Source organism: Pipra filicauda, unplaced genomic scaffold (assembly GCF_003945595.2).
Source record: "Pipra filicauda isolate LSUMZ 115617 unplaced genomic scaffold, ASM394559v2 scaffold597_size247288_pilon, whole genome shotgun sequence".
NCBI lineage: Eukaryota > Metazoa > Chordata > Aves > Passeriformes > Pipridae > Pipra > Pipra filicauda.
The window spans coordinates 168,983-182,820 of NW_024104750.1; the positions used below are offsets into that span (position 1 = coordinate 168,983).

Consider the following 13,838-nt stretch of genomic DNA (forward strand, 5'->3'; position numbering starts at 1 on the left):
GGGAATTTGCTGTCCCAGCAGCTCAGGGATTTGTTTGCTCCCTGGATTCCTCCTGGCACGCTCAGCAGCGCTGGCTCTGACTGCAGGTGGGAGTCACTGGCTTCCATTCTGGAGTGAATTGGGATTTAGTTACTTTTTAGGCTCGTGCTGTCAGTCAAAGCCGTGATCCCTTGCTGTACGTTCCAACATCTCACTGTGAGTGATGTGATCTGCAGCAATCACTGAGTCTGTGCTCTCACAGGAGTAGCACCAAGTGGATGTTCTTCGTAGGGCTGTGAATGGTGTTCCCCATTACATCCACTTGTGGGGATGTTTAGGATAAATTCCTACGTTGTGAAAAGAATTCAGAGAAGAAGGAATGTATGAAATATTCATGTAGGCTGGCATGCAGCTTGATCCTGATTTGTGTTTGTTCCAATGTATTTAGGGAGTTACTGACTCAGAATAGCAGATTTTAGCTGTTATTAGCATTTGTTCTGTAAATGAGCACAGGAGGTATGAAGGAAAGGAAAGCTCAGTCCTTGGTGCCCAAGGCAAGGCTGGCTGGGTGTTCTCTAGTTCCCTGTATTCCGAGTTACACGAGGTAGGAAATCAAAAAAAAAAATGACAGAGGAGGAAACAAAAAAGAAATGAGAAATCAGCAGTTGGGTTAGTGATGATATCCCAGTGATCTCTACCTACCTTCCCTTTGAATAAAAGGAAGGATGACAAATAAACAAAATATGCTTTGTGATGCTGCAGGTGGGTGGCAGCCATGAATTTGGCCATGACTGCAGTGAAAAACAGTGGTACAACCAGACCCTATTTCCCCAGAAACTTCTGTATTCACCTTTTTGCCCTTCATTGTGTTCTATGTCCCCTCATGGTTTTGCCCCCAGGACTATCCAGACCATGCTCAGCCAGTGAGAAGACGGGGAAGGTTTGGAAGGGGCAGAAGACAGGGACAGTTCTTGTGTGTAACTGAGGAAATTGAGAAACCTTCCTAATACAGCTCTGGGGTGGTGTTTCATAAATGTGGGGGTAGTGCAGTCTTATTTGCTGTCCTGTTATAGAGCAGCCTGAAGTATCTCAGTAGGTCCAAAGGTCCTGTCCCTCTCAGTTGCTGTGAAGACAATTCTTCAACTGCTTTCCATCAGTCCTTTTTAAGCCAGGCCTGCTGGGCCAGGTACACCTGCTGGAGTGGTGACCCTGACGTTGTTTTTAGGGGACCACCATGCCAGTGTCTCCATTGTTTTCACTGCCTTGTCATCCCTGAGCAGCACAGAAGTCCTGGCTGCAGCCCTTTGCCCTGCCCTGCAGACTGCCCAGGGTGCAGGAATCACCACCCCTGCAAGTGTTCAGAAAACATGTGGATTTGGCATTTGGGGACATGGCTTAGTGGTGACCATGGGGATGGTGCTGGGTTGACAGTTGGACTTGGTGATCTTAGAGGTCTTTTCCATCCTTAACAATTCTGTGATTCTATAATGACTGGGCAAATCACATTCCTAAATTTCAAATTGATGGAAGAGAAAGAATCCAGCTTTTCACCCCAGTTGTTCCTAAAAAGGAGTGATTATGTGCCAATATGTGACAGAGGAGGAGATTGCCATTATTCAGACAGCATCTCTGTCTCTAAAGCAAGAGGAGATAACACAATGCAATGTGATTACTGATGGCCCTCTGTCTCTGCTTTAAATGGTTGACAAGGTTGTTAAGGAGCAGGTATAAGGAAGCTTCTCTAGCTTGATTTTGGCAAAACAAATTTAAAGTTAATTGATGATTTCTCTGACTTTGCTGTGTGCACTCTGTCCCTCTTGCTGGTCTATAGCTTTTGGTATTTTTTTGGAATGGCTTTTTTTAAGCAGGCAGAGAGAACAGAGAAGAAAAAGGAAAAGCATATGGTCCTAATTTCCCCTCTCTGTGATAAAGACTAGTTTCTTTGAGGCATTACAATAGCTAATTAGATTCCTGATTCAGATTTATTCACAGTAGTAAAAACATCATCTGCACATGTTTCTCCAGCCGAACGACACTCGTAGGGTCATCTCCTCTGTTTAGAGGATTCATCTGTCTTTAAAATGTTCAGATTTACTGATTTAGTAAATGAGTTATTAAAAACAACCTCCTAGGCTTAACTGAAAACTGCTGTAAGTATTGTGAAATATGGCACAGTTCTGATGGAGTAATGCCCTAGAACTAATTAAAGTGTAAAGGCAATGGAATATGTAATTTTGGACAAACTAATGAAGTGGTTGCACACATGAATTCATTACAAATAAAGCTGCTGCTTTACAAATTTGTATCTGCATTAGAGACTTCCTTGCTTTGGTGCTACTTCTGATCTTACAAGAAAATGAGGGGTCCGTGTTTCAGCAGAAATCTTGGAGCCTGTCAGAGATTCCTTGGGTTGGCATTCCCTGCCATTCCTGACCCTGGGGCCAGCAGGGACTGTGTAGGTGGGAATCTGCTGAAATGTTGAACAGAGTATTTGTCAGTGCCCCTCACCAGTGTTGATATGATCTCCACTTCTCCAAATCCAAGTTTCTGCTCTCACTTCCCCATCAGTCCCTCAGGAAGGGTCTGCTTCCCAGAGCACTCACCAAGCTGCTGTTGGATGGAGAACTGCCCAGGAACCCTTTGAATGATTCAGTGCTCAAATTTATGACTTCAAATAGAGCAGCATGGAGAACCTCCAGCCTTAGACTTCCATTCTAATTATTATTACATGAACAGAGATTTGGGTTGTAAAACTAGTAGAAGATGTGAATAATGGAAAGAAAGCAGGATCTGATGGTTTAGGAAATGGCAGAACTCTGAATACGTGAAGAAACAAACAATTCTGAGGGTTAATCAGACTTTTTGATGCTTCTTGTCACAGATGGCAAGAGGGATTTGTTAGAGACTGATGAGCTATTTAGTCATGTTGCAAGTCTTGTAAATCAGTGTGTATTGAAAACTCTCATCTTCATCTGAGGATGTTTAAATGAGATTGGAAGTGATGCATGTGAGTGGAGAAGCAACTAATTTGTTGGTATTGGATTTTGGATGAGAGGCCATGAGGAATATCTAAATGGGAGTTGATTGAGAGAAGAAAAAAAAGATCAACATTGGGAAAGAGCAAAAGTTAGACAGCAGGAGCGAGACTGAAAGGGCAACTGGAGATGAAAATAGCAATTGCTTTAATTGAAGGGATGAGCAGAGTTTCTGGCTGGTTCTTGTTTTGCTTTAAATGGCTTGATGTGAGTCACGGAGAGACAGAACATCACAGGGGGTGTTTAAATGTCAGGGTCTGATCAGCATCAAAAAGTGTTTACATTGAAATGCAGAATATACTGGGAGAGCTCCATTGCAGTTCCAGGATGGTTTCACTGTGAAGAGAATGTTCTGCTTTTCAGAGGTTTGACTTACAGACACACAGAGCTGGCTTGGAGAAGAGCAGAGTGGGAAAAGCTGATGGTAGTTCTTCTGTCCAGGGGACAACCATAACAGTTTCTATTCCTGTTATTTATTAATTTTTTCCCCTCTCTCTTCATAAACATTGATTTTAAGCAAACTACCTTTAAGCAAATTGCTCTGTCTGTCTGTGCAGATGTGGATGAGTGTCAGACTGGTGTGCACCGCTGTGGGGAGGGGCAGATCTGCCACAACCTCCCCGGGGCTTATCGCTGTGACTGCAGGATGGGCTTTCAGTACGACGCCTTCAGCAGGAGCTGCATCGGTATGTGAGGCACGGGGGAGGTGGGAGCACTGATTGATGGAGCCTCGGCCCTCCAGGCACTGTTCAGCACTGTTGCAGTGTGCAGGCATTAGTTCTGCAATGCAGTGCCTCAGAAGATGATGGAATCACCTCCAAAGCTGATGTCCTACAGCTTAGAGCTCTGTCCCTCCGTGCTGGGATTTCTGACCAGGTGTCCTTGGCTTGGTTTAACTGCAAGTCATCAGTTAAAGTCATCTGCAAAGTATTCCCTGAGGGCTGTGCTTCAGCTGCTGTAGAAATTTGTCTGAAGATTTCACCACTTTCTTCCTAAGACCCACGAGATAGCCCTTTGTATTTTATCCCCACTGTACCCCAATTAGGGCACAGAGTCAGCCTCACACCTGAGCTTGCAGCACTTCACATGCTGCAAATCAATCTCTGACACTTCTAAAAATATCCTCCTGCATCTTGTTTGATGCTTGTGTTGCTCAGTTGATTGTATATTGATGCTTGTGTTCCTCAGCTGATTGTGTATTTGCTTGTTGTGCTGGCAGATATAAATGAGTGCTGGAACTACCCGGGGCGCCTGTGCCAGCACACGTGTGAGAACACCCCTGGCTCCTACCACTGCACTTGCTCCTCTGGGTTCCGCTTGTCCTACGATGGCAAACATTGTGAAGGTACCAGACATCTTTTTTCCGTGAAGAAGAAACTGCAGAGGGAGTTCAGGGACTTTAGAGAAGGAGTTGAGGTGAAATATAAATACAGTAAACCTTATGTGTGCTCAGATTTGCAGATATTCAGTCAAGCACTCAACACTCAAACTGTCAGATGAGCATCGACAAGTTTCTCCCTTCTTCCTTTCCCCCACATACTTCTGCTTCCCTTTCAGATGGGAGAAAAGGAGAACAGAACAAACACAGAATAGGAGACTCTTAATTCAAATTTTGATAAAGATGAAACTTGGTAGTAATCAAACTTTAAAAAAATGATTTTGAATTGAATGGAAATTTGTTTAATTCTCCGTGATTTTTGTAAGGCAATGATTACATATTTTTGATCAGCTGTAACCCATAATGTCTGCATGTGTGTGTGTTTTATGTATTGGCATATATAGAAATGAAATTCAGGTGCAACAGGCAGCCTCAGGCTTCTTGGAGCTGAGACAAACTGGGGCAAATCAGTCCATCCTTAGTCACTCTGACCAGAAGGGGGCTGTTTTCAGGGGCAGGAAAAGGTGGGAGACACTGTTGTGAGCCCCTGTGGCCATGTGTGTGGGTTTGTTTTTGGCTGCAGATGTGAATGAATGTGATAACAGTCCCTGCAGCCAGGAGTGTGCCAACGTTTATGGCTCCTACCAGTGCTACTGCAGGCAAGGTTTCCAGCTGGCAGAAGATGGGCACTCCTGTAAAGGTAAGGCTGCTGCTCCATCAGCTCAAGGTAAATGTGTTTATTCCCTGGAGCTGACTCTCTGCAGCACCGAATGCTGCAGGTGCTGCCTGAGGGTGATGGTGGGTTCCAGCTGCCCCTGAAGCTGCTCAAGGGAACTCCAGCTATTGGACAGTGCACTGGATGGAACACACCTGGGTGACCATGGAACAGGGGGGTTATCAGACTAGTTTCATGGGGCCAGAGCTTATGATTGGAAAAATCAGGTGGGAAGATGTGTTTACCTGTGTTGCAGCAATGAAAGCCTCCACTCAGCCATGGTTGAGTGAAGGTTTGCTCTTGATGCTGCTCGTGGTGGGTGAATGAGGAGCAGAGTGGTCAGAATGGAGGAGGGAGGGGGTTTACCTGTTTAATTGGAGTTACTGACACTGACACATTGGAGAGTCTCTATTTAAGAAGTGGTGAAGAAGCCCACTCTCTTCCTGGCACAAGGAAGCTCCCCAAGAAATTCTGGAAGAATTCTTTGCTGTGGGCACTGGCACAGGTTGCCCAGAGAAGCTGTGGCTGCCCCATCCCTGGAAGTGTTCAAGGCCAGGTTGGACAGGGCTTGGAGCAACCTGGGCTAGTGAAAGGTGTCCCTGCCCATGGCAGGGGGTGGCACTGGATGAGATTTCAAGGCCCTTCCAACCCAAACCCTTCTGGGATTCTATGAATCTGTGAATTACAGAGGTACCAGAGAGACTCTTTCAAACTTGAATGTGTCCTAGACTCATTATTCTTTTCCAGGAGTCCATACCACTTGCAGCCAGTATTTCTGGGAGCAGTCTTGTGTCCAGCATTCCAGAAAGCACCATCAGCAGTCCTCCAGCAACATGACACTTCCATGGTCACGTTCATGTTTAGCAATATATTATGAATGTGTCTGATGAGAATTTCCTTGTTCTACAGCTGCCCTTCCCAGCTTTCTGTTTTGCTTGGTTTCCCACGTTGGTACCTGTGCTTTCTCCCCAGACATTGATGAGTGCACACAGAGTGCAGGCATCCTCTGCACCTTCCGCTGCGTGAACGTTCCTGGCAGCTACCAGTGTGCTTGTCCTGAGCAGGGATACACCATGGCAGCCAATGGAAGGACCTGTCGAGGTAAGGAGGGGACTGCAAGATTATATATCATGAGGCTTTAATCCTTGGAACGAGCCATTATGGTTATTCAGTCAAGCCTCCATGTTTCAGTCACTATTAACAAGCCAGTTTTTGACAAAGTTGCCAGATATTGGTATCTGCAAAGACAGCTCTCTCCTGTGTTACAAGAAAGTGCTGTGGCAACTGGGCTGCATATGTGAGGGAATTGCTTAAATGAATTCCCAAGGGAGCCCATGTCATCCTTCCAGCTGGAGCACTGGATTACTCGTGTGAGCTGTGTGTGCACCTTGGCACAGCACTGAATGATCTGGGCTTTTAGAGGGGCCAGGTGTAGAAATCTGTGCCTTCATTATGAGTTGCAGTTTTCTGCCCCAGAAAACTGGGAGATTAAATGTTGGAGCTGTAATGGGAACTTGGTCATCCAGCAGTTTGTCACCTTAATTATGTTGGCATGAGGAAATGTTAGTGCAACGACAAGTACCCTCCCCTCACACCCCCCTTTTCTCCAGAACCATAGAAATGCCTGCTGGGAGTGTGGTGGTTTTCATCTGGTGCACAGCTGTCTGGTTCTGAGCTGAACCCCCATTTCCAAAGGATGCCCTGCCTGTGTAATGATGATGGAAGATCTGATTACCTTTGCACACACTGCACACATTCCTGCAGTGGTTACATTAACTACCAGGCATTTCCTGCCCTTAGTTTTCAGGAACCCTTCATATAACTTTTGGTTATGTATCTCCTAGGCTTGAATTCTTGGCGGTAATGGCAACGAATTTGCATTGTGTAAATCATGAGCAGCATGTGTGTACTTAATCCTGACTTTGGAGCAGGGAAGCAGATTAAATGACAATTAAAATCCTTTAAAAAAAGTTTAAAATATTTTTTAGAATGTGTTTTTAAGTATAAATGCAGTGGTATCCATGTGCATTTAAATTCTTATGTAAAAATTCACCTTTAGAAAACTGCAGCTGTAACTCTCCACAGGCTTGGTTTGTATTTTCCTCCTAACTTTGAGTGCTGGCATGTTAGTTGCCACCTCTGCCAGCAGTGAGATTTGGGCTGAGAATGTATTGCAGAGTTAATAGTGTGAGTCACTGTGTTCCTGAGCCAGCACGGCTCTCCCACAGGCACCCAGTGTGCTGGAGGCAGAGGGCAGGGACATCCACCCAGACCTGCACTTGGGTTGTCTGTGTGGTGGAACCCTCCCTGCACGACCCTCACCTGTGTGGAGAGGCTTCCCAGTGCACAACTTGCCCAAACAGAAAACCTTGGAAGGGCATTTCCGAGTGTCTCTGGCACCTGGTCCAGGCACCTCCTTGGAGGGTGAAGTTGTTCTACGTGCAAAACTCAACAGCTCTGGAGCTGCAGTTTAGTCAGGCTCTGGAAGGAGCCCCCCAGACACATTCCCTGTTTTTGAGCTCTGCAAGTCTGTATTACAAGTTAGGGCAGGCTTAGATATTGAGCTCTTTCTGAAAACATGGTCAGAGAAACACTGAATTGATGTTGGCTGTGCTAAGCTCAAGGAGATAATCTTGGTTTCCACCAGCTAAAGGTCTGGCTCCAGTTACTCATCGTCTGACCAGTTCTTCGGAGTTACTGGTGGCACATTCTTTGTACCTTTAGTTTCAAACAGACGAGCTGTATCTCATGGAACACTGTCTCAACATATGGATCTTTTTTGGAGGAACTGCCTGTGGTATTTTGCAGTGCAGCCAAAGTGGTGCAGGGAGGGAGTGCTTTCATGACAACGATTGCAATGTGGAAGAAATTTTCTTTTCACCTTAGGGGCACTGCTCCGAATCAGCAAGGGATTTACTTTGCTTTGATTCTCTCCTACTTCCTATTGTATACTTTTCCTTGCAAGACTTTTAAACCAACCAGTTCAGTGTATGAGATCAGTTCTCATCCCAGGGGAATGGAGGGAGTGGGAGGTTATAGTTTCCCTCTAGGAGTCTGTCTCTTCTGTGACAATTGGCAGAGCTGCAGGGCCCTGCACAGTCCACATGCCTTGTCTGTTAGCATTTATTTCATTTTAAAGCCTCCGTGCATTGTCTAGACTTTTGGGAGTACACAATGTGACTGGGAGATGATCTTTGCCAATGTTGGCTGCTCAAGCTGGATCCTTGATGCTGCATCTGTTTTTCAGCATTTTAAGGCCCATGGCTTGGGCTTGTGGATATGTGTTATTTAGGTAACCACGTTTATGCTCTGGGCCATAAAGTGTCTCTGAGCTTTAAATGTTCTTTACTGCCTTCTGTAATTACATCTCATTGTGGGGAGATATTTATGTATATATCTTAAATGTTCAAAACTGTGTGCCTTGTTCTGAAGTGTTGTTCCTGAGTTCCCATGTTTCACAGTGCCCTGGTAGAGCTCCCATCTCCTGGATTGTGCAGTGAGAACTTTGCTTTGGATTTGCTTGCCTTAAATCCAGGTTTAATTTGGTTGCTCTGCTTTCATCCAGAGCAACGTTCACGCACAGATAATTCTTCTGACACAGCCCAAGTTTATCCCTTCTCAAAAAGTCAGTGAGAAGGTCCTGTTGGCCTTAGCATGGGTTGGTTCTATCCTGACAGGATCTGTTTATTCCTGAGGGATAGCTTTTGTGCACTAGGCTGTGAATGGTTAATGTGGAGTCAGACAGAGGGTATCCATGCACACCAGAGTGTGTTTGCTCTGGGGAGGGGAAGGCCACTCTCAGCTGGGTGATGGGGTGTTTGTTTCCTCGTGGACCCTGTGCAGCCTCATCCATGGGAAGGAGCCATCGCTCTCTCACAGGTTCTGCAGTGAGTGAGGGATTTATAGACATGGCCTCCTTTCTTCAAGGACTGTCCCTCGTGCTCCAGGGCTTGCCCACAGTGCCCACACCATGCCCAAGTCTGTGGCCCTGCTGTTGGAAAGCATTTGGCTGCTTCCCCAGCCCTGGAGCTGACACACTGCACTGCCCTCACCTGCTGAACGGAGCAGGAGCACCTCGTTGGCTTGGAGACCCCTCACGGGACCCAGGCAAGCTCTAAGTGTGAAACTGGGCTGGTTCAGGGAGTCCCAGTGACCTGTGGAGCTGTAAAAATTGGCCCATCACTTTCAGGAAACGAAAAGCTCTCATCCATCAGAAGAGCTGGGAGAAGCTTATACAGCTGTGGGCTGGTCTGGGACTTCCAGGGTTCCGCTGCCTTAGACTGCTGCTACCTACTCACTTAATTCTGTTTGCCTCCAGCCTGGCTTTAATATTAGTTACATCTCTGACACCTCGGGAGCAGGGACAACGTGGCTACACAAGCAAATCTGTCTAGGTGTTCATGCTTGCTCTTTCTTGCAGTGGGAAGTGGGATCTCTGGGTTTGCGAACTTTTTTCCCTTCTCGTGTTTATTCTCCATGGAAAGTAAAACCCTGTGTTGGTCAGCTGTGTGTGGATGAGGACAGGTGGGTTACAGGAGTGTGCCAGTGGTTCTAAAGTACAGGTAAAGAAACACAGTTCCCCTGCAGCAGAAGGCCAGCATGGTCATGTGCTGGGTGGACTCTTTCTGCCAAGCAGAGAGACTGTCAAACACCATGGAAAGTGTCACAAGCTGCTTGTAGGGAAGAGTGGGCTCCCTTGTTTACTGCACATGCTGCCAGGTGGGTCTGTTATCTCTTATTGCCTGGTATTGTCAAGGAAGGAGGTTTTTTCCATAGAAGACATTTTTAGACATTGAAGAATTTTGTCAGAATTGGCATCACCGTGGTTTATTCTGTCACTGCAAATGCCAGTGAGTGTCTGTGCACAGAGATGGACCTGACACACCTCACCTGGGTGTGCATTTCCCACCCCAGGTGTGCCCTGGGGGGTTCCCAGAGCCCTGGTCTGGGGCACAGGTACTGTGGAGGTGACACACAGTGACTGGGGGGTGAGGACGAGAGCCCTCGGCTTGTAGAGCCAAACCCACAGACTCCTCAGGCACACAGTCTCATAAGCAAATCACAGCCCATCAACTGTGATTAATTCTCACTTTTGAACTTAGAATGCCTTTTTCTTGTGTTTCTTCTTAGATATTGATGAGTGTGCAATAGGAACCCATAACTGCTCAACTACAGAGACCTGCTACAACATCCAGGGCAGCTTCCGCTGCCTGTCCTTCGAGTGCCCTTCCAACTACAGAAAAGTGTCTGACATGTGAGTGTGGCCTTTGGAACAACACCAGCAACCAGGCCAGTCCTGTAGTGCTTAGTTTGTGGGTGGGTGTAGATGCTCAGAGCTCTGAGAAACTGCTTTAGTACCTGGAGCACATAAACATTCCCCATGTAGTTTGTGTCTGGTTATCCTTCCTTCTTCCAAGCCCTGGAGCCCCTGTTTGCTCCCCAGCTGCTGCTGGAACAGCAAGCACCAGAGCCTGGAGCTCTCCTTGTTGCAGCTCTGAAAGGGCTCTGCTTATAAGTTAGTTCTAAAAAAGTAAGATCTTTTATGCTGCTTCTATCACAGCAGCCAGGCTGCTCAGAGCTCCACTTTTACAGTGGGTTTGGGGCTCCCTGGTTAATGTTCAGATTGCAGTTCCTCAGGGGCTGCTGAAACATTGGAGGGGAGCAGGATACTGAGCTTGCCAGGCCACAGGGCTCTGGGAAGGGCACACCCCCAGCTGCTGAGGAGCATGGGAGCCCCAAAATATCCCTTCCCTCTTCCTGCCTTAGTATCTGCCAGTGCTTTGGGAACCCATATTTAGTTGCTTATGCTTAAAAAAATACTTTTCCTGCCTTACAGAATTAAGCTGCTTTGCCAGTTGAGGAGCTTCTTTCCCAGCCCCATGTTTCAGCTATCTTTTCAAGAGTTTTTAGTCTTATTTTCTTGGAGCATTGTCCCAGCCCTGTGCTGTCAGTGAGGAACCACTGACTCCTCTTCCAAGCTCATGCTTTGCAGCACGACTGGCTCTTTCTTTGCTGTGGAGCTTCCCAATGCAGCTCCCCATGTCCGTGATCTTTTCCTGACACTACAGTACAGTTACATAATTTACAAATGCTTTATGGACACTGGAAAAGCAGAACAAGGATAATCACAGGATATGCTGGGCTGGAAGGGACCCACAAGGATCATCCAGTCCGACCCCTGGCCCTGCACAGGCCCATCCCCAAGAGTCACCCCCTGTGCCCCAGAGGATCAGCCAAACCCTCCTGGAGCTCTGGCAGCCTTGGGGCTGTGCCCACTGCCCTGGGGAGCCTGGGCAGTGCCCAACCAGCCTCTGGGGGAAGAACCTTTTGCTGAGATCCATCCTGACCCTGCCCTGACAGTCCATTCCCTGGGTGCTATCCCTGTTAATAACACTCTGAAGTTTGGGACTGTGGTCTAGCTGATATTTGGCAGCACTCTGAGGTAAATGCATTTTCCCTGCTGTCCCCTGGACACTGAAGGCTCTCCCTGTCTCATTCCCCAGGAGGTGTGAACGCATCAGCTGCTTTAACTACCTGGACTGCCAGAACACCCCGGTGAGAATCACCTACTACCAGCTCAACTTCCAGACCAACATCGTGGTCCCAGCCCACATTTTCCGGATCGGCCCCTCCCCTGCCTACGCCGGGGACAACATCATCCTCACCATCACCCAGGGCAACGAGGAGGGCTACTTCAGCACCCGCAGGCTCAACTCCTACACCGGCATCGTGTACCTGCAGCGCCAAGTCAAGGAGCCCAAAGACTTCCTGTTGGACGTGGAGATGAAACTGTGGCGCCAGGGAACATACACCACTTTTCTTGCCAAAATTTACATCTTCATCACGGCTCATGCGTACTGAGGCCTGTGCTGACGTGGGATTTGATTGGTGCTATGCTCTTTACCTGTTCTACCAAAGCTTAATACTGTTGAACTGGCATTTAATGTATCTAGCCTTTATATTATTTTTCTATCATTGCTTTAAACTTTTTTATTGGTTGTGTAAATTAAGTTAATTTTTATCTTTTGATGTTTTGTTTCCTTATGCAGTTCTGTGCATCATCATTTGCCAGCCAACGAAGGAAGGGTTGGAAGGCAGCACATGCCTTGTGCTGAATGCTGGAACCTTTTCCTAGCCATTGTTTTTAGGTGTAGTCGCCTCTGCAGGGTATTGCACTAGAGAGGGAAGATGTTCACGTGGGAGCATTGGGGAAAAAAGCTTTGAGGGCTTTCTCTTGCTGACACAAAGTCGTGGCTTGGCTCAGCCAGAGCCTTCCCTGGGGCTGAGATGCTGTGTCGGGGCCGTACGTGGACACTGATGGTCAACCCACCTCCTGGGATTATTCTCTTCCTTCCAACTTTCATAATATGTTGCCTTAAAATATATATAAATAAAAGAAAACTCCTCCAGTGAAAAAGATGGATGAATCTTGCTTTAGTAGGAACTCCTCACATGCTAAAGACTGAGGCCTTCACAGAATGTTACACTTCGGGGTAAAAGCTCACATTGCCATTTTTAGTAGTTTTCTTTATAGGTGCTGAGGCTCCTCTGTTCCTCATTCTGCTATATAGAACTGCAGATTCACTGCTTTGGAATTCTTAAAGGAATATCCAAATGGAAATAATGAAATAATCTTTACTGCTCCTTATTGTAAAGCTTGGGTGTGCCACTGAGTCAATTTTAAACAGACAGAAAGGGCAGTTGCTTCTCTGCTTCAGGAAAATTCCTTCAGTTGTGTTGCTGAACGACACAGAGGGAAAGGCCAGTGAAATTGGTGGGTTGTATTTTGCCATTTAGAAAAGAGCACAACCAAAGTTTTGTGCTGGATTTCCTCTCGTTCTTCAGGAAACTGGATGAAATCCAAAGTTGGAGGCCAGATCTGGCAAAGTGTAGTATAATCAAAGTATTTGTTAGAATTTAGAAGGAATATCAGAACTTCCTTGCAGCTCTTTTTTTTTTTCTCCCAAAAAAACAAAAAAATCTCTAGTGTTGCAATTTTCTGAGCTCCCTTTGTTCCAGCTCTAATTATTCTGCAAAATGTTTTAAAGGAAGAGCATAGTTACAATATACTGATGTCAGCTACACTGCAGTTTAATAATCCTACAATCCCAGGTTGGAGGGGACCTCAAGGATCATCTGACCCATTCTTGGCAAAATAATAATCTGTCCTTTTCTATAGTCAATCTTATTTTGACCAGTGTGTACACAAAGAAAAAAAATGGAGAAATCAAATCTTATGGCTTTTTCTGCCTTAGTCAATGATTTTATTATATTGTAAAAGATTTGTTTGAACTGCATCTAAAAATCGTGTAAACACCACCTGTATGGTGAGAGGAAATGTTCTGTATTCACTATATCCCCAGGCCAGTCTCTACCATTTCAAGTCACTTCTTGAATTTGGACTTTCTTATTGATAATAAAGTGCAAATCTTTCTGTATCCGAGATCATAAAGTCTCATTAGCAGGGAAAAGTTCCTGCTGTTCCCCAGCTGTAAAATAAGGAATATCTGTGAGCTTGCACACATCAAGCTTTTCTTTAGGGATTTTTTCCTATAAAAATAATTTTGTAAAAAGAGATCTTCTTCCATCCATCTTTTGTTTTCCATAGTTCACAGTTTCATAAGCATTTAGCAGGGAAGTGCCAACTGAGAAACACATGTTTATGCAATTTGTCATCTCAGTTAATTCATACCTTACAGCTCCAGGCCTGGCCCGAAGGAGCCATGAGCTG

The 13,838-nt window shown here is 46.0% G+C and overlaps 1 protein-coding gene across 1 annotated transcript in view; it reads left to right on the forward strand.

The window, feature by feature from the left end:
- The window catches only part of FBLN2 (fibulin 2), a 112,413-nt gene extending 99,889 nt beyond the window's left edge, over nt 1–12,524 (forward strand). Inside the window, exons 13-18 of the mRNA XM_039387881.1 lie at nt 3,572–3,700; nt 4,234–4,359; nt 4,976–5,092; nt 6,080–6,208; nt 10,238–10,361; nt 11,611–12,524. Of these exons, the coding sequence (XP_039243815.1) occupies nt 3,572–3,700; nt 4,234–4,359; nt 4,976–5,092; nt 6,080–6,208; nt 10,238–10,361; nt 11,611–11,968 (983 nt within the window). The 3' untranslated portion in view covers nt 11,969–12,524. The remainder of the gene's footprint in view (nt 1–3,571; nt 3,701–4,233; nt 4,360–4,975; nt 5,093–6,079; nt 6,209–10,237; nt 10,362–11,610) is intronic.
- Nucleotides 12,525–13,838: the final 1,314 nt, after the last annotated feature.